Source organism: Lagenorhynchus albirostris, chromosome 2 (assembly GCF_949774975.1).
Source record: "Lagenorhynchus albirostris chromosome 2, mLagAlb1.1, whole genome shotgun sequence".
Lineage (NCBI taxonomy): Eukaryota > Metazoa > Chordata > Mammalia > Artiodactyla > Delphinidae > Lagenorhynchus > Lagenorhynchus albirostris.
This window is the reverse complement of record NC_083096.1, coordinates 23,702,043-23,722,507: the sequence shown is the minus strand read 5'-3', so window position 1 is coordinate 23,722,507 and position 20,465 is coordinate 23,702,043. Positions and strand designations below refer to the sequence as shown.

Below are 20,465 nucleotides of genomic sequence, written 5' to 3'. Positions count from 1 at the left end.
TGGGTAGTGGGATTATTATATTCCTTATGCTTTTCTTTTTTCCCCCATATTCTTCCAATAAATTTGTATAGTCTATCAAAAAAAAATTCCATCAAAGGTTTGTCATTTTTGTTTTGTTTGTTTTTAAGTACTGAGATACATACAAATTGCTTGGCTTCAGATTTGATGCTCTGGTATATCCTCTTGGCACTGAGGCTTCTTGGTGTACAGACTGGTGACTGTAGGAAAAGTCCTATGCTAAGAGGCTATTGCAGTATGACTTGAGAAAGGATATTCAGGTATTAGACAAGATTAGATGCACCCTCTTCTCACTGTATGTAATGATTGTAGAATGTGTCCGTAACCCAATTTGTCTCTATAGGCTAAAACCTATTCCAACTCTCTTTTTTTATGCTCTCATCTTTCTACTCTAGGCTAGGAGTAAAGGTGGAGCTAGGAGAAGGAATACGTGACAAAATTTCAACATAGTTGTCTTATCTTTTGAAAAGGAAAGGAAATCCTATTTCCCGGAGATTCTATTTCTCTGTCTTGTCTGTTTCTCTTTCATCTCTCAGGAGCCCAAAGTGCTCTGGCAGTCCTCTGGCTGTCCACAATCTCCCGTTGCCACTGCAACTCACCAAGATCTGCTTCACCCTCATAATTCTCAAATTCCAACTCTCAAATTCTCATCTACTTTTAAAATTTTATCCTTTTAACATTTGCTGTTAGGAAAGCAATCTGATAAAGCTATCATTATGATACAAGGAGAATGTTGCTTTTTTTTTTTTACTAATCATCTTGCTTTGGCTGGCCTTACAGGCTCCTTTGGCTTCTTCCTACTACATTTTTCTCATTTTAGCTTTTTGGGTGTTATAAACTTCTAAAGATTGGCTTTTCTCTTTTTCCTTACCTTATTTAGAGAATGGAATTCATCATGTTGTATGGATACAGTTTTCTGTTTTAGAGGATGTTCACCATATCCCAGCATGTTTTGGGAGCCCATGGCTAAGAGTTTTGTTTACTTCTAGGTATTAAAATTGAGATAGATGGGCATTAGGTGACTAGATGTACATAAGTAAGTATCCCCTGAAGATCAGGAGAGTAGAAATAGCAATAAGATTCTTACTTTTAGTAAAGGAAGCTGGAAGAAACACAATTCCTTTCCTTTACTCCACATCTTGCAAATTGGATCTGCAAAGGACATGTTTTAATATATTAAAAAAATCTTAACTGTTATCATTTTCATGGATAATTTACCATTTATGCCTGATTACTGTGCAGGTCAACAATAAGAGCTTTTTAACACCCTAAGCCATTGAAACCAATACTGGGAAGGTGGGAGAAGATGGTGTAGAGATATTGGGGGTGGGGTGGCCAAAGTGATAGGACACCAAGGCAACTACGTTTTCCTTTTTTTCTTCTAGTAAAATTGTACCATTTTGTGTTTATAATCAAATAAAGGTGAAAATATACTCTGTAAGCTACATTTAATTTCAGCATATATTTGTTTACGTATATTTCATTGAAAATTATTATTTACTATGATTTATCAGCACAACTTAAAAAAATCAGAATTGCATATACTTGTATAATTGATTGATGTTTGTACCGTCTTGGAGATTAATGGGTGAAAAGCATTTTAGCACTTTAAAGAACATCATTGTTCTTTGTATTTTTTTTTTTTTAACAGAAGGGGATGAACTGGTAGTTCCTGAAACATCAGATAATAGTCGGAAACAAATGGTTAGAAATATTAACAATAAGAGGCGTTATTCCTTCAGAGTTCCAGAAGAGGAAAGGATGCAACAAAGGAGGTAGATATTTAATTCATACTCATCTAAAGATGCTTATAGCATCAGAAGGACTATTTGGTAATAATACTTTATTTGATTTGGAAGGAAAATTTGATCTCTGAAAGTCTGTCATCATCAGCTATGGTGTTAAAAACTGCAATAATGAATGTATTTCTCAGTGTAATTTTAATTAATACTTCCCAAGTTGTGAGTAAGTACTAGATTAAAGTACCATATTTTGATTCATTTCTCTTTGTATATGGAATAGTTACAATTTTTAGAATGTGGGCTTTTATAAACATAGAACATACCTGTGCAGATTAACTATTCTCAATACCAAACAGAAATAGGCTTGTAGTGTTTCCAGTTATATATAAAAACATTTCTAATATATTAGCAATTATTTTAAAAGATGTACATAAAATGTTCAGAATTATCTGTAAAATAGAGCTTCTTTGATATTTAAGCACTAAAATAACCCTCTCTGTTTTCCCACCAAAAATCATAAGATCTTTTTTAAAATTTAAAACAAAATCTTCTAAGTAAATGTTTAACTTAGTATATTCTATTATTTTAATTCTATCCTTATTAACATGATTTCACAGTTTATTTTTATGAAAAAATTTAAGTATACTTAATTTTTCTCTGAAATTGTCTAGACTGGTCATGGAATAAAAGTGTTTAAACAGGTGTTTTCTCTTACAGGGAGATGCTGCGAGATCCAGAAATGAGAAATAAATTAATTTCCAACCCAACTAATTTTAACCACATAGCACACATGGGTCCAGGAGATGGAATACAGATTCTAAAAGACCTGCCCATGGTAAGAGAAATGAAGAGTGAATGTGAATATAAATGGGGTTGATACTAAGTTGGAGGGGGGAGGGGGTGGATACATATGAGTGTGTGTGTGTGTGTGCACTTAAATACATATAAGACTTAAAAAGACATATTAGTATAATGAGGAAATGTTTATCTCAATATATCGCAATATATGTAAGATGCATAATGACATAGCTGATGAGAAAAACATAAAATACAGATGTGTATCAAAAACCAAACATATCGAGTTTTTATTTAGTTGAATACCCTATATACTTCTCCCATACCTAGATTTACTATTGTTGGAGAAATAAACCACCAGATTTGGAGACATTCTATACCAAGATTCAGAGCTTTGTTACCAAATTACTAAAATTTCACTAAGTTTTAGCAATTCAACACAGATATTTGTCCCCCAAAGAACCACATTAGCTTGATCATTAATGGTCACACCTCTCATCTGATTATGAAATTAAATCTTTTTCCTCTGCCCATTACAGACGTGTTGCCTAGTCAGTCTTATATTTTAAAAAAAGTACAACATAGGAAAACTGTTGTGTTTTGGGTTTTTTTTTAACAACATGAAGATTGGATTCTTGGACCTGATATACTGAGATTAAGAACATTAGTGGAATTAGCTAATTATCCAAGCTCTGTAACATTTCAGTATCATGGTACTCTCAACAAACTATTGAAACTTAAACATGACTCTTTTGATAGGTGGTGATAGCATCTAGATTTTGCTCAGAATTTTAGGCATAATTTAAATGCTATGATAGTTTGGGAGGTGATATGTAAATCTCAACCCAAAGCTCTTTCTAAGGAAGTCTGCGTTAATTACCCACATTACTTAACTCTACTGTGATAGAAGATATAGACATGTATCACTGACAGGAAAAATAATAGGTAATACAGTTTGTACAGTCAAGTTTTTTTAATAAAAAAGTTCAGCTCTTAAAGGTAGTTTTTGCATTTCTTTCATAGGAGAAACCAAAAAAATCTGCACTAATTTGAGCCTGAGTTCCACATTATAAATATCTCAATTAACCAGTTGCCCTGTTTATGAATGGGTGTGATGTTCTTACTGTCATTGTTTTTTCATCATCATAAAGACATTATTATATGATTATAGTACCATTACTTCCTTTCAAATCATTCACAATAGTCAGATGGGGATTTTTATTAGCCGTGCTAGGTAGATATAAATAAAGTATGCAGAAAGATTACAGTCAATCTTGATATAGTAATTAAAATGAAGTAAGAAATTTAAGGCTGAGCATAAATATTAAGCTGAACATATTGAGAATAAATAAAGGCTGAGTTGACATGGTTAACTGATATCTATCATACCTAAAAAGCTATACTACTTTTACAGCTTTTGCCTGGGAATGAGAGTTCAGATTTTTCTCCATTCTTTTCCCGTTCTGAACATTTACTTAAGTCCTCAGACTGGTTTTCCTTTATTCTCAGAAGTAAACGGAGCAGAACCACACGGTCCAAAAGCTTCTGTCATTTTTCCTTATAGAAGCTACAAGGTCAGGGCAGGTACAAAGTACCTTAGGAGAGAGAATTTTTTAATTGTGATAAACAGTTGAAATGTGAATATATGTATAGCTTATATTTGATAGATCAATGTGAAATTTTTTGAAATTTAGTTAGTAAATAGTTTTTCAACATCTGCTATGTAGGTAGCATTATGGAGGGATAGAGGCATACAAATTTCAAACACATCCATATGTTGCAAAGCAACATATCAGCAAATACAAAATTATTTCAGTAGTGAACAAGGTTTTAATGTGTATTATCCTTTTAAAATTAAACTTTCTTTCACACTTGCTTCATTCTGGTATACAAAAAAAGAATAGTACGGTTTTCCTCTCATATATTCCAATAACATAGCAAGAAGAATTATGGAAAATTGTTCTATAAATTATGTTATATCCCACAGTATGTTCCTTAAGGAGAAATAGTTTCAGGATTTAATAAAATGTTCCTCTGCTTGAAAAGGTGAAAAATCAGTTTGCTAATGTTCCAGAATTTTTTTCAGACCTTCATTCACAGTAAGACTTGGTCTTTCTACACCCTGAATAAGCACACTGAAGTAAAATGTGAAATTTCAAGCATTGTAAGAACTTTCATATCCCAGCATCCCTCCTTTTTCTCCCTTCACCATCCCACCACTTAAACGAAATCTCTGTTTTGTCATTGTTGTTGTTCAGAATAAGGTCCGTTCTTAATTACTGGGCAAAACAAGTTCAGATAGCATTTCCCAAAGATTCAACATCAATCTGACCCCATGACACAGGGCCTCCTGTGCTGGCTACTTATTCCCATTAGACCTCTTGATTTTTAGTATTAGTGTCACTGATTTTGTTAACTCATGACTGCCTTGCTGGTTCTTTTTGTAATTAACACAAGTGACTCTTTACCCTAGAGGTGCAATCCAGTTTTTAATGTTCCTTTCATTCCTTTCATGTTTTCTTATCACATAAGCACTTTTGAATGTCCAGGACAAGAAGTTGGTGTAAATTTTTGAAACCTGTTCACCTGTACGTGTAATATTGTAGCAAAGATGTTATGTGTCTGAACTCCTGTTCTTTATTTTCACCTGACTTTCTTCCTTTCACTAGCAAAGAACATAAAAGCTGGGGGTTTTCATAGGCATCCATTTAATCACTTAACAAATATTTTTTGATATATTGTCATGCCAGAACTGTACCTACCTTGGAGTAGACACTGGTAAATGACACAATAATATGCATGTCTGAAAAGCAAATAATATACATGTCTGTACCTGTGTGTGTGTGTATGTATATGTGTGTGTATACATGTATTAAAAAGCTTGTGATATTTTAATATAGTCTCAGATTTTAGTATGTTCTTTCCACTGTAATTTTCTGTATTTAATGAACTATTTTCAAAAATGAAGATGAATTTAATTCATCTAACATTAACATTTATAAGAAGCACTTTCAAATACCAAAGTTATGATGTTGTCATTCGTGCAAAGAGCATGTGCCTCAGAAATTTTTATGTTTAACTTATTCAAATCAGTATTGCCTTTCTCTGAAATACTTAAAAGCTTAGAGAGTTTATTGAATGTCTTTGGAAGCTTATTCTGTTTCCTTTGTACCAAAATGATGCTGAAAAGGGTTGTTTGCCTCATGAATGTGGAAAAGATAGTGAGGATAAGGAGTCATTTTTTTCTTTTATCTCCTATATCAGATGTGTCTTAGTGAGCCAAGAGAATATAGGCAGTTAATATAAAACAGCATATATGTCTTACAAGTACATACTGTAGTAGTTTCCTTGAATCCTTTTTGTCATTTACCTTTTTTCATAAGTGGGTACTTATAATAAAGAATAGATTTGTCTCTAGTTGAATGCAAGAGTAATATTTTATCTCTAAAAGATTTATTTTTTTTAGCACGTAAAATTTCTCCTAGCCTTTTACCCATTCCTAAAATTGTTAACAAATAAAATTTCAAGCTCGGTGACCTTTTAGACCTTTATGAAGTAATTTTACTTCTTAAAGTTACATTTATATCAATAGTTTTATCTTTTTGAAAAAAACCTTAGAAAGTACTGGTTTCACTCACATCTCTAAATTTAAAGCACCTTATATAGAAGCCTTTCTTTTAAGCTTCCCTAATTTACCAGATTTTTTTTTTTTTTTTTTGCGGTACGCGGGCCTCTCACTGTTGTGGCCTCTCCCGTTGCGGAGCACAGGCTCCGGATGTGCAGGCTCAGCGGCCATGGCTCACGGGACTAGCTGCTCCGTGGCATGTGGGATCTTCCCAGACCGGGGCACGAACCCGTGTCCCCTGCATCGGCAGGTGGACTCTCAACCACTGCGCCACCAGGGAAGCCCAAGATTTTTTTTTTTAAACAAAGAAAGCTCATCTCAGCTCATGAGAATATCAGTCAGCGTGTCTCCGGGAAGTCATTCAGCCTGTCTCTAATGAAGAGATGGTAGGATGTTTTCCTGAAACACAGTTGTTCTCAGAAACTGAACTTTGAAAGTTCCCATTAGAGAAGGTGACTGGGTGCTGAACTACAGTTCCCAAATGTTCCCAAGTTATTTTAACATGAAAAACTAGAGCCCTTGTTTTCAAAAACTTTCTTCTATGTCTTTAGTATTACATTATTTCATTTTTTAAAAATACACCTGAACATTGAAGAGAAGGTTGTTCTCTTGTTAAAAACAAACATGTTCTTTGGGTGTCTAAGTGGAGATAAGCTTGGGCTACTTAAAGGTAAACCAATAATTGGTATTTTCCACAGTTACTATTTCTGTTACAGGAAGATAAGATCAGTAAAAGCAAACACATGTCAAGTCTATAAATACCAGGAAATGGCTTTAGTTTCTAAAGGAACAGTTTCATAGCGCTTTTGGTGAGAGGCTGGTTGTAGGTTCACTTGTTCTTTTCTTTAATTATTTCTCGCTTTTTCTATCCCTAATGTTTTTGGTAGATTTTTGCCAAGTTTTGATTCTATCCTATAGGAAAATACTGAACTAAATTTTGAAAATCTACTTGTATCTCTGAAAGTCCAGTTTCTACCCAGCTTGATAGTAATAAGAGAGAATACGTTTATGAGGCAAATGATTTTTTGCAAATCAGCTCTTTAGGTAACTGGCAAGAGGATTACAAAATTTAACTTTCTAAGGCCTAAAAGTATTTCATTATGGATTCAATTCTTGATGTGAGATACTTCATTTTTTCTACATGCATGTTGTCTGAAATGTCACATATATCCAGTGAATCCATTTTCATTACCTCATTACCTTTTTCTTCTTTCTGTTGTTTTTGATAGCCGGGTTTCCCTTATCCATCCCCTCATCATCACTCCGGTCTGATCTCCTCTCCGATCAACTTTGAGCACATCTATCACATGACTGTTAATTCTGCTGAAAAATTTCTCTCTCCTGATTCCATAAACCCTGAATATTCCCCGTCTCTACGCTCTGTCCCCGGTACACCAAGCTTTATGACTCTGAGGGTATGAACAGCTGAGTTAGGTGTTAACTTGTACTAACCATGTGTGGATCTCTGCCTGGCTTCATAAGTAACACTGCCAAGGGGGTACATTCTGTGAACGTTTCCCTTTGGCCTGTTTCTCTGTTGCCAAACTTCTATTCTTCCTCTTCCTCCTCTTCTGTCTTGGAGTTCTACTTTTTTCTTCTTTTGAGGAAAAAGATGAGGATTTGGGAAGATTTCAGTTTTATTTCTAAAACAGTATTGGAGGTTTTTCTATTTTTTAATAAAACATCATCCCATCATGATATTTTTCATTACGGATACCATAAGAAATAGCCCCTGAATAAGTAAATCTTTATTCTATTAAAAACAAACAAAAAAGGGATGTAGAATTTCTGAATTCTGGATTGCTCGTTACCCTAAAACCAGTTCAGTTCAGAGAAATTTTTTATATTTAGTGAAGTTAAAGTCTATAGAAGGGCCTGTCCAAAGGCCTTTTATCTACAATAAACCCCTTCTTGAAAAGCTCACAATTCTCAAAATTATAAAGTATAATAGTACCAGTGAATAACAGGAAAAATTAGCAAAAGAAGGTAGTCTTACTAATCTTTGAGTTGCTGATGCGCCTTTAATTCCAGCCAGGATCCAAGATAAGAGAAGTAAATCAACAAGAGATAAAAAACACAGTGTGCTGCATTCTGAAGGACTGTGGTACCTGCCGCTGGGTCCTTCCATGCCGCCTTGCATCTTTGTAACTAGTGTCTCTGCAGCGGGCTGGAGAGCAAGTGGGCCATTCAAGCTGAATTATCCACACATCTGTCAAGAAATATGTACTGACTTCAAGGGAGCATTTTCTCAAGTTTGTTTTGCAGATCATAAAATATTTAGATTGTATCATGCAAACACATTTCCTCTGGCTTAGAAAAAATTAGCATCCATTTTTTATTTGTGTATTTAGTAAAGTAATTTTCCAATAAGAAAGCTACCTGTAGGGTGAGAAGTTTATTTTTGTTTGCATTCTAAATTGTGATGATTTTAAATGTCATTGTTATTGACATTAAACTATAATGTCATTTAAGTGTCTTAGTTCACAAGATAAGATCACTTATGATAAACTAAGCTTCAATGTGCTTGGTAACAGATTTCAGGGAGTGGATTCTAGGGGAAGTTGTATAAACTAATCAGTCAAGAATTTTTGATATAGAAGATGGTGGAAATGTTGCTTAAGTTAGTCTTCTATAAATAGAAACACTACGATTGGTGGAAGTTTTACCCTAATCTTAAGCATATTTGCGCAGGAAAAGGACCATCAGCTTAGGTTTCACATTACTTCATAATGAAGTTGAACTTCAGCTGAATGAATGATAAACTGTTGGGTTTGGGTTTTGTGTGGGTTTTTTTTTCCCCCAGAACGTATCTTCTGTGTATCATTCTTTTATTACCTCAACATTCAGTGTTACTAAACCACTGGTATTTTTACAGGCTTAATTTTTGCCATTTTTTCTAGGGTAGGTTTGTTTTATAGAAAAGGACGACACAAAGGTACCTTAAGGTTAATAGCAAAAACAATAAAAATTTAAAGGTTTAAACTGATATCCCCATCTCTCTTGAACTTGACTCTGCTGCATTGTATGCATGTCATCGGCATCTCTCAGGGTTGCTCCTATGAGTGGCTGTTGAAATGCTAGCACTGTTTTCTGTTTTAAATTTTTTTATTTTCTTAGAGAAAAAAAGGTAAAATGTTTGCTTTGAACAAATAACACAGTAAGAATTACATGGACTTTGCAAATTTGATATATGAACCAAAATGGCAATAGTTGAATGTAGAGCACCCAGCCAGCCAAATCCCAATATGTGTGATTCTTTAAAATGTATGATTTGGAGTTTTTCAAGATGTATTTGTGCATGTTTTCCAGGAGATGTTCGTGGGTGTTTGCTAGCTTTGGCCCTGCACTAGTTGTGTTGCCATAACCTTCTCTCAGGTACCAGCCCTGACACTCCTTCCGGTCTGAAAAGGTTAGGGCCATCGAGGAGACTGTGTTCAGGCAGCTGGTCCGACGCACCACCTCTCTAGGTGTGTGTCACTTTCAAAGCACTCTGTGGCTCATTTTCCTCCCTTGGACACCAAAATTATTCAATATTAGATGGGAAACTTCTCACACCAACATTCCCAAGTTAAAGGACTTCACCCAGGCTGTGATTGTCAACAAGCGTCATAGTTATGACCCGTGGTGCTGCTCTCTGTCCGTGAGGCAGGAAGGCTGCCTGGTGACTGGGATGGGAACGTGCAAATGGCACTTTCAGTATCAGGACGATAGAAGGTGTGCTTGAGAAGAATGTACTTTGAAGTGGCTTTCTTCTAAATGGGCTTATTCCGCTTTTGAATTATCCTAAGAAAATAAAAATCTCATATGTAGTAAAAGCTTTGTTTCAGTTATCTGCAGAGGTCCATGTAATTCTACATTTCACTGTCACTTCTAACCATGTAACTTTCACTTACTGCACTCACAACAACAAGAAAAAAAATGTTATCTGTTGGTAAGTATTTCAGTAAGTATAAAGATAAGCACTTATCTTTGGTTGGGGTGAGGGTTACCTCTGTTAGGGCTTTAGTACTTTTGTGGGCGGGAGGGATTATTCTGTTTCTTGTCCTGTATCACTCTGGTCAAGACAACTTTATTTCTTGAAATTAGGGTGAAAAAATAGACATCTCTGTAGAAAATCAGTTTCACTCTGGATGAAGAATTTTTCTTTCTCTTTTGATTTTAGAACCCTCGGCCTCAGGAAAGTCGGACAGCATTCAGTGGCTCGGTCAGTATTCCATCTATCACCAAATCCCGCCCTGAACCTGGTCGCTCCATGAGTGCCAGCAGTGGCCTGTCAGCAAGTAAGTGGCCCCAGCTGCAGGAAGCATTTCCATAGCAAGGTGGCAGCCGTGCATTATCGGTGGCCGGTGTCTCAGACCTGGCTGCGGAATGCCTAGGAGGCACAAGTGCAGCTGTTACAAAAACAGTCATAGACTCCTTTTAGAAGTTACAGTCCATGTGGGAGACAGACAAACAGTACTACAAATTGTGATGATAAATGCTCCGAAGGAGGGCTTCCCTGGTGGCGCAGTGGTTGAGAGTCCGCCTGCCGATGCAGGGGACGCGGGTTCGTGCCCCGGTCCGGGAGGATCCCACATGCCGCGGAGCGGCTGGGCCCGTGAGCCATGGCCGCTGGGCCTGCGCAACCGGAGCCTGTGCTCCGCAACGGGAGAGGCCACAACAGTGAGAGGCCCGCGTACCGCAAAAAAAAAAAAAAAAAAAAAAAAATGCTCCGAAGGAAATAAACAGGGGACAGTAATAGAGAGTAACAGGCAGTAGCTGTTGAGGATGAATACACACTTAGAATAATTAGCAAGGTCACGTGCCCGCCCTGGGGGTGAAGTCACATTGACTCATGTTTGATTAACTGAAAGGAGGCACAGTGGCCACCTGGTAGTGGGCAGGGAGTGACAGAGTAAAGCTCAAGAGGTAGGCAGGGGTCCGATCAAGCAGGGACTTGGGGACCAACATAAGACATTTTTTATTTTTTTAAAAACACAGTGGGAAACCTCTGAAGAGTTTTAAGTAGGCAAGGACCATTATCCAAGGGCAAGACTGTTCTTGGCCAACAACTGCTTTTCTGTCACTTTCTCAGAAGTAACCTGGTATTGGCTTCGATCAGACAGAGTGGGGCGAGTGCGCCCAAGCACATGCAGGCCCAGGGTGGACCCGGGGTAACGCTAACGAAGCCTCCCTCGCTTCCCTGCAGCTGAGCTCTGAGAAGAACAGCCGGTAGTAACTCCACCTCACATTTCAGAGTCATTCAGTCAGAAGCGTATCCGTTGCCTTGTATTCTTGAATGTGAGACATTCGAGTCAGGCCTCCCGGTGCAGACTGAGTGTCCTCCTTCACTCACTGTTCATGCTGAGGACGCCGGTATCAGCACCCGGCTTGTGCCCAGCTCTTGGTTTTAGGCTCTGGCAACACAGAAGTGAAGGGTGCTGGAATACCATTTGTTCTCTTGCTGTGGAACAAATTACCCCAAAATTTACAAGCTTAAAAGAGCAAACGTGGGCTTCCCCGGTGGCACAGTGGTTGAGCGTCCGCCTGCCGATGCAGGGGACAAGGGTTCGTGCCCCGGTCCGGGAGGATCCCACATGCCGCGGAGCAACTAGGCCTGTGAGCCACAACTACTGAGCCTGCGCATCCGGAGCCCGTGCTCCGCAACGGGAGAGGCCGCAACAGTGAAAGGCCCGCGTACCGAAAAGAAAAAACAAAAGAGCAGACGTCTATTATCTCTCACAGTTTCTGAGGGTCAGGAGTCTGGGAGCTTAGCTGGACAGTCCTGGCTCAGGGCCTCTCAGGAGGCTGCAGTCAGGCTGTCTGCTAGGGCTGCCATCAACTCCGAGCTCAACTGGGACTAGAGAAGCCACTTCCCAGCTCACCCACATGGTTGTTGGCAGGCCTCTGTTCCTCACCAGCGTGGGCCTGAGTGTCCTGGTGACATGGCCTTTGGCTTCCCACAGAGCAAGTGACCTGAGACAGAGAGACCGAGCAGCGGTCTCAGAAGGAACATGCCATCGCTTCTGCAGTGTGCTGGTGATCACACAGACCACCCCTGGAACCATGGGAGGGACCCTGCCCCGGGCCTGCAAACCAAGGACAGGCGCCTGCTGCAGAGACTGGCTGCAGACGTACAGAGCACGTTCAAGGAGTTTTCAGTCGACAGGCAGAAGTTGAAGGGCACATCTCGTGACTTTCTTGCCGTCATCTCCCAAAGTCATCTCTACGCTGTGTGTAGCCTTGATTACAATGAAAATATCTAGCCAATTGGAAAAATGGCAACCATTTTATGAATTATCTTTTTACTAATGGTAGCTCGATAAGATAGTAGATTTACTATAACTAACCAGAAGTTATCAACACTTGAGATGCGAAGAAAGTATCACAGTATTAATAGTTAAGTTCATAATCCCTTACCCAAAACTCTCAGAGCCAGAAACCTGTTTTCAGAATTCAGATTTTTTTAATATATATTTTAGAAGGGAATCTACCATATATTATATTACATTCCAAGCAAGATCTAAGACAGCACCTACAAACAATATTTATAGAGCAAAATTTATGACTAGTCACACTATGAATATATAAATAAATGTACTATCTTTAAGTGAAGTCTGTAATCAGCCTCCAGCCAGTTCAGATTAAGTCTGCCACCACATGAATTGACGTCAAACTCACGAAAAAAGTTTTGGTTTTTCAGGGCTTTGGGATTTGTGGAATTGCAGGTAAGGATAGGACCTGTGATACAGAGATTTAAAGGGCTGAGTGGCCATCTCCTTAGGAGCGCTGAAGTGAGGGTCCACTGTCACTGTTGACCATATGCAAGCTACAGACTGGAGCCAGCTCCAGGTCCCTGTCAAGGCCTTTAATGCAATAATCAGGCGTGGCCTTCCTGAGATTCTTGGTACCAAGCTGTTTGTGTAGAGGTTAAGAGGAAGACCAGCCCAGGAATTCCAAGGGGCATCTGCTCGTTAGAGTGCTTCTCGCTGGCTTCAAGAGTAGCCCAGCTCACGTAAAGAATTTCCAGAAGGGCAGCCTGCCAAGAGAGACACAAGAAGAAACGGGGTTCCGTGTTGTCAACCTCCAGAACCAGAAGCACAGGCTCTTCCAGGGCCAGACTTGTGGTGGCTTCCTGACTGAAGTCAAATTAACACAGAGCTTTCCACTGTGACTACCCGCTCCTGTCAGTGACAGGCTCACTGGGGAGCCTGCAGACCCTCCTAGAGGTCATGTAGAGTTAGACACCGTCACTCCAAGAGATCTGGGGCCCAACCCCCTGAATCACCATCTAGAACTCTTTGGAAGAGACCCTGCCTGAGTTGGGACCACAGTTTTCAGATTGTCCCCCTTTGCTGTTCAATCAAAACAGCCCATCTCAGTTTTTTAAGATTAGGGTGGTTGAGTATAATTTTTCTCTGAAAGGAACATTCCCAAAGTTAAAAAAGAAAGAAAAGAAAAGAAAAAAAGTGTAAATCACAGAGGTGGATTAATTTCTCCATTCTATAAACGATCACTAGGACAGAGGAAAAGAGCCCAGTAAGTGTGTACTAAGCTCTGGGCAGCCCCCTCACACACCTTCCGTCTCACGTTTCATTCTCCGTGTATTGAGCGCTCAGTTCCCACAAAAATCCCATAAGATAGAATTTATTTTCTTATTTACAAATGAAGAAAACTGAGACTTAGATAAAGTAACTTGCTTAAGGTCACACAGGTTAGTAAGCAGAGCAGCAGAACTCTCTGGCATTTTGGGTTTTTTATTCAGAGCGACAAAATTTTAAAAATAGTAACTTATATTGCAGCTTTTGTTAAATTGAGCACTAAACTAGGCATGGAATTCAAAGAGAAGTTATACAAAGTGATTTATGCCTTCAATTAGGTTGTAATCTAATCCACAGCAAAAAAGTAAAGAGTACATAGCCAGAGAGACACATCCACAAATGAAAACCAGTCTATGTCTGGTGACAGACGGCTTAGAAATTGGATGGAGTGTTGGAAGTAAGAGTAAGTCAGTGGTTCTCAGCCTGAGATGCATTCTAGAATCATCAGAAGGGCTTTTAAAAGTTAAGTCAGAAATTCTGTTATTATTGGTCTGGGACGGGGCCCAGGCACTGGTATTTTTAAAGCTCCGTAATATAATATGCAGCATACAACCAGTGTTGGTAACGTCTGCAATAAGTAAGTTATGGTGACACAGCTGAGGGGCTCAGGAAACAAACGGAAACTAGAAGGAAGCTGGGGGAGATCACCAAGGACAGGGCTTCAGCAGGCAGGCTTCACAGTCTATACCTCGCAGTTGTGCTAAAACCTCAACGCAGTCTCACAGTCTTTTTTGACCAGTGATCTTAATATTGCAGCTCAGCAAGATTAAAACATTTTTCAGTAAAAACTAAAGAATAGTAGGGAATGTTAAGAGTTTTAAACAGGTACTCACAGTACCCCAATATTTCTAAGATTCTTTTGGGCATGGTGCCAGTCCTCCTTTGATGTACCCCAACTCTAAGATCAAAATAGTGTGATTTTAAAGAAACTCACCTCATTTTTGTATCTCAGGCTTTTTGCCCTGTGGAATGAAAATGCTTCTCTTTTGTTCGTTTGTGTTTTTTATGAAAATCCTCTACAAGTTAAGTGACAGTTATGCATCATCAGGTGGCATGGTCTTCGCTTCTGGGAACTGTTCTGTTCTGCTTCATCGTTCAGCACATGTGTTTTGAGCACCTGCTGCATACCCAGTCCTGCACCGGGTCCTGCAGAGGCAAAGACCGTCCTTCTATTAAAAGAATGGCAAGGCACATAATTACAGCATAGGATCCGAATGCTCTGAAAGAGGTGATAGGAAGTGCTGTAGGTGCTCCAGGGAGTAGGAAAGAAAACTCACTAAGGCAGTAGCACATGGGTGGAGACTGGAAGGATTGATCCTGTGGAATTGTCTAGCAAGCAGGGCAGCCTGGGCACAGCCAGTGAGAGCAGAGGCCAGCGGCCTGGTGAGTGCTGCCCGCTCACCCAGCAGCCCTGGCGGCTGGGCTCCGAGGTGGGCTTGGGTGTCAGGGTAACGCAGCTGGACCCACTGTCCATCAGTAAAGGGCTGTAGCGGGAGGATGACCCCAGGGCAGCGGGAAGGATGGCTCGTCACCTCAGCAGTCTGTGCACTTTCTAGAGGATCGTCCCCTTCTGCACGTGTAAAGTTTCACCTGAACGATGTGCTTGTAGGGTCATCCGCACAGAACGGCAGTGCATTGAAGAGAGAATTCTCTGGAGGAAGCTACAGTGCAAAGCGGCAGCCCATGCCCTCTCCGTCAGAGGGCTCGCTGTCCTCGGGAGGCCTGGACCAAGGAAGTGACGCCCCGGCGAGGGACTACGACGCAGAGGTGAGTACCGCGTGGGCAGTACCTCTGTCTGGGGACAGGGGTTTGGAGAAGTCCCGAACGAGAAAAGGCGAGTGCGTTTCCCAAAGCCGGTCCACCGCCTTAAGCCTGGCCTCCGCTGCCGCAGGGATCAGCCGCTCACTGCGGCGGCGGTGGCGGAGCCAGTCACTTGGGTTGCAAACTGCAGTTTCCCTGGAGGTGTTCAGACTTCTAATAGCTTCTGTATGAAAATGGCCTACGTTTCTAAAGACCTGCAGAAGGGCCTATGAGCGTTTGTTATCTTCTGTGCCTCTCACTCAGCTCAGAAAAGGGGCTTTCTACCGACAGGAGAGAAGTCACGTCAGTTCATTGGCCAGGGTGGCTGGAGGGGAGCCGTGGTGGCCTGAGCCCCTCCCGCCCCTCTGCTGCTCCCTGACGTCTTCCTCTGGGCCTCACAGGACTCTGATTCTCCGAGGCATTCCACGGCTTCCAACAGTTCCAACCTGAGCAGCCCTCCCAGCCCGGTGTCGCCCCGGAAGACCAAGAGCCTCTCCCTGGAGAGCACCGAACGCGGGAGCTGGGACCCATGAGTGGCCTCTGCTCTCAGACCAGACGCCGGAGCAGCGGCCGCTCTGGGCTCCCTCCCCTCACTCCCCCTGTGCTCTCACTGTCATCTCCCACCACCCCTGCCTGGAAGCGCCAGGGCCGCAGCAGTAGCAGGCGGGGACTCAGGAATTCTGCCTCTAGGACTCACATCCACGCACCCCTCGACTGAACAGCAACAGCCGTAAAGGCAGACTTTCATTGAGCAGCTCAGATGAATACCGATTTCATTTCATACCCTTATCGTTGCTTTCCAGAATATTTCCCCCCTCCCCTGAAAGGTAGCTTAAGTAGGCAGATTACACAAATGTAAGCGATAAGAATAAGATTAGACAGCCATTGTTTTCACAGTAGAGCCTCGTAGCCCTGAGACAGCACGTGGGGCTCGCCAGTGGGCCCCGGGCACGCCATGCCCTTCAGCACCACAGTGAATGTCGACCTGATCGTTGCCAGTAAATCCCTGTTCACTAAAGCGATGCATATTTTACTACAAAATAGAGTTTAACTAAATACACAAATGTAGAGGTTAAATACTGACTGTATATAATAAAAAGAAGCATCTTGTATTCAACAAAAGATGGATGCATATATGAGACAGAGATCATTTAATTTAAAGAAATGTATTGTTTCTTGTCTGTTTTCCACCTAAGTAATCAAAGGGTAGAAAGGCCTCCAGCTGACGTTTACAGGAGGAGAGCGAGAGGAGTGAGAATTCCCCTTAGTGCCATTCCTCACCCTGGTCGCAGTCACCTGGGAGCTTTAGGGAATGTTCCAAGGCTTTGGTTTCATCGGTTTGGAGTGTGACCTGGAAACCAGACTTTTAACATTTGAAGCCTCTTCAGCAGCAGCATTTAAAGGCATATTTACTTCTATCCAAGACATTTCTTTTTCTAGCAGTAGAATTTGAACCACACTTCTCATTTATTACTATATTTTGGTATCTTCTGCTGATGAATGTAGAAATGCAGTTTTGTCACCTTCTGGATCCCTTCCACCTGAAAGGACCCAAGGAATGTCGTAGTTTCTGAAGGTCCATAAAAGGGTTCATAAAAGTGCTTTTTCTCCTTGGCGAAACCCCTTACTCCCTGAGTGGCAGTGAGGCGTCTGGCCCCCAGCTGCGCCAGCTTCTCAGGGAGGGGTCTGTTTTGAGGGGGGGTGTGAGCTTCCTCAGATAAGCCTGGGAAAGGGGGTTTAGTTACCAAATAATGTAAAACCTCAAACGCAAGGACTTGACCAGCCTTAACCAAATACTCTTTCCCGCAAGCAGTGGGAAATGGACGCGCTCAGCCTGGGCGCGGGCAGGAAGTCAGCCCAGCATGGCCACCTTGACTGCTGAAGCTTTTCCTCCCTCGGTTGCTGTGTTGTGTTGTTAGTCACATTCCCATTTGGACTCCCGCTGTTTTAATTACCACAAGGAAATGAGATGCAGGACCAGGACCTTATGTCTCCAGAGTCATTTCACCGGTTAAGCACATGAGTAGAGAAAGAGATAGAAATAAAAACATTTCATGGAAGTAAAGAGAATCTGCCTCTCTTTTACTTTTTCATCTAAATTTCTCTGAGAAATAGAAACAGATTTTCTGCTCCCTTCTTTAAAATTCAGCTAAAATGGAAGAATTTTCCTGCAGTTGCTTGTCTGAATCGCAGTGTTTGAGCACCGTCATTTCACCCCTGGCCCCGATTTCACACCTTTCTCCTCAGCAGCAGCTGTGCCGGCCTTCCCCACCACAAGCCACAGGGAGCTATACTGTTTGCACTGACGCCACTCTCTGGAACAGGTTACTGAGGTTCAGTGAGGGAAGAAAGGATCCCGTTTGGGGATTATATTATAAAATGTTACAACAGAGAATTTTAAAATAATAACAGTTTTGACATTTGAACTTGGTGCTTGCTCAGATTTGATTGTTTTACTTTGGATGGGCATAAATTACTGCACAATTCTAACCTAAATCCTTTGCTTTTGGAAAAGTGTCATGTAAAAATACTTTGGTGCATTCAGATAGCAAGAGTGAGACCTTGAGTCTGGCTATGGCCAGGACTCCGGTAGCTCCGTAAGCTTGACACTTCTCGGGAGAGGAGGGAACCGGCCAGGCAGGTGCCAAGTGCTCGTGGCCCGCTCTCCTCCAGACCCTCCCTCCCCCTGTTTTCCTTTCCCCTCGCGTCTTCCTGCCTCCCTTTTCTCCCCCGAGGAGGCAGACCAGGCTGAGATTCACAGGACTCCACACAAAGCCGTTAGTTTATGGCTTTGGCAACCAAGTTTCTGCTGCCTGTAGGTGCTTATTTTTTTAAAAGATGCTTTTAGGATCAAAATATAACCATACCTGAAGTCTGGGCTCCACTATGATGAGTCATACCCTGCAGCCCCCCCAACAGGGCAGATGAGAGAAGGGCTTGTCTTGGCCACTGGGCTCACTGGGAGGTGTAATATTAACCCAGTGGATTATACTCCAGTAATCTGAAATGGTCTTACCAGTAGTGAGAGAGCAGTCCCAAATATGATTAGCTTCCAATAGTAGAACTTTGGGGGAGAAACACTGCCAAGGGTAGTAGTTTGGGAGGTATTTTCCCAAGATAATGATCATTCTACTGGGCTTATCCCCATTCTTAAATATGAAGCAGTTACCTTCAGAAGCTTCTTGAGAATGATTTGGAAAGATGGGGAATTGGGTTCTAGAGAAACAGAAAACGTAATGATCATCGAAAGGGATCATTGAAAGATCATGGAACAGATGTGATGTTGCTGTCTGAAGTTATCCTTTGTTTTCGTGCAGGACATTCAAAGAATGTATGTGGCAGCAGGAACTCATTTCTCTTCTCAGTAGAAAGTAAAAATAAGTGAAGAGGCATTTCTGGCATAGTCTAGATGTGTTGGTATTTGGTGCTATCTTTGTTCAGCCAATTTGTTGTCTGCTCTTGAATTCTGACTACTTTAATCTGCTCGTGCTTTGGGTGTATAAAATTACATATATATATATATATATATTTCTTTTGCCAAAAACAAAAGCCTTCCTCCTTGTCAAATGATTGCTAAAGCAAATTTCACTTCTTTAGTTATGTGCGTACACACACACACACGCACACACCCATCCCTACACTTAGTGATTTATCTTCCTTCCCAGGGAGCACAGTTTTAAGGCTATGAAATACAATTAAAAAGGGCCCATCTACTGAGTTTTCCAAGCAATTCTTGTACCCAGGTTTCAGGGAAGAATCTGAAATTCCTGTTACGTTTACAGCAACAACCTGCCATTCCCCAGCTGCCTCTCAGCCCCTCTGTCTGCCTTCCATATGGTTAGGATCCTGTCATTTTGCTACTCAGTGGCCGCATCTACTTCTGCGAAAGACCAGTTGCATTTCTATGGACTCTCAGGTATCATTAAAGAAAATCCAGAGTAGGAGTGGGTGGACATCCCTAACCCCCAGGTACAGCAGGGCCGTTTGCTGGCCTTTGGCCATGAACACTGTAGTCTCCCAGCTGCACAGAGCTTTGTAAAGCTCAGCGTCCACCCTCTGGACAGAGGGGCACTCTCGGCAGCGGCCAGACTTCGCCACTGCCCCGGTCCGCTGGGCAAAACAGGGAAGTAACTGGGCGCCTTGCTCCCCACCTCTCGGTGGCCCAGTCCCTGCATTCGCTAGATAAGCCACTTGGCATTTCGTTGGGCCCCCGTTAAAACCTCTTTGCTTGTGATGACTTGATCATTGCAAGTCCAGTGTCCTCTGCAGAGTCCTGCGCCATTAGAGGGCCTCGCTTCAGCTGGTGTTTTGTTTCAGCGCCGGCCGGTAGGCCGGCGCCCCTCTCCCTTCCCAGGGACAACCGTTACACACAGACACCATTGCATTTATGGGGGGAAATTGATGAAAACAAGTCAACCTTGAAATTTCATGAAAACAAAATGACCTGCCTTTTTATTTGATAGTGTAATACCATTTGTTTTATAAATTTTTTAGGGTTTCTCATTGTAATATTATTGTACAGTTTTGCATGGCCTGGGTGTAATCATTTTTTTGTTTAGAATATAATGCTGACAAATAAGTGTGTATGGAAGGGGAAAAGATACTGCTTTGGCCTCTCATCACTCATTTCATTTTGTTTGGTTTTATCCCCTCATTGTCTTAGGGAACTTTATGAGATTCTCTGCTACCAAACAATGGTGTGGATTCTTTTGCACAGAGATATTTAAGGTGGGACAGTCAAAATGTAACAGAAGACGCCTCGCCGATATTTTACGTTGGTATCACTTAATATTAACCAGACTCTGATGTATTGCAATAAAACAGGGAACTGTTCGAATTGAGTATTTTGTCTTCTTTTCCCTGATTAAAAAGTCTGAGGAATGGAGCAAAGGTGACTGACTCTTT

The 20,465-nt window shown here is 41.2% G+C and overlaps 1 protein-coding gene across 5 annotated transcripts in view; it reads left to right on the top strand.

Annotated features, from left to right (window-relative positions):
• CDC42BPA (CDC42 binding protein kinase alpha) overlaps positions 1 to 20,393 on the top strand; it is a 326,828-nt gene extending 306,435 nt beyond the window's left edge. For 4 of the 5 annotated variants that reach the window (XM_060128307.1, XM_060128299.1, XM_060128320.1 and 1 more), the window contains 5 exons: positions 1,670 to 1,793; positions 2,478 to 2,595; positions 10,343 to 10,460; positions 15,370 to 15,527; positions 15,962 to 20,393. In XM_060128307.1, the coding sequence (XP_059984290.1) occupies positions 1,670 to 1,793; positions 2,478 to 2,595; positions 10,343 to 10,460; positions 15,370 to 15,527; positions 15,962 to 16,093 (650 nt within the window). In that variant the 3' untranslated portion in view covers positions 16,094 to 20,393. Of the gene's footprint in view, positions 1 to 1,669; positions 1,794 to 2,477; positions 2,596 to 7,409; positions 7,596 to 10,342; positions 10,461 to 15,369; positions 15,528 to 15,961 lie in introns of all 5 variants that reach the window. The other variant, XM_060128311.1, reaches the window with a different exon arrangement.
• Positions 20,394 to 20,465: the final 72 nt, after the last annotated feature.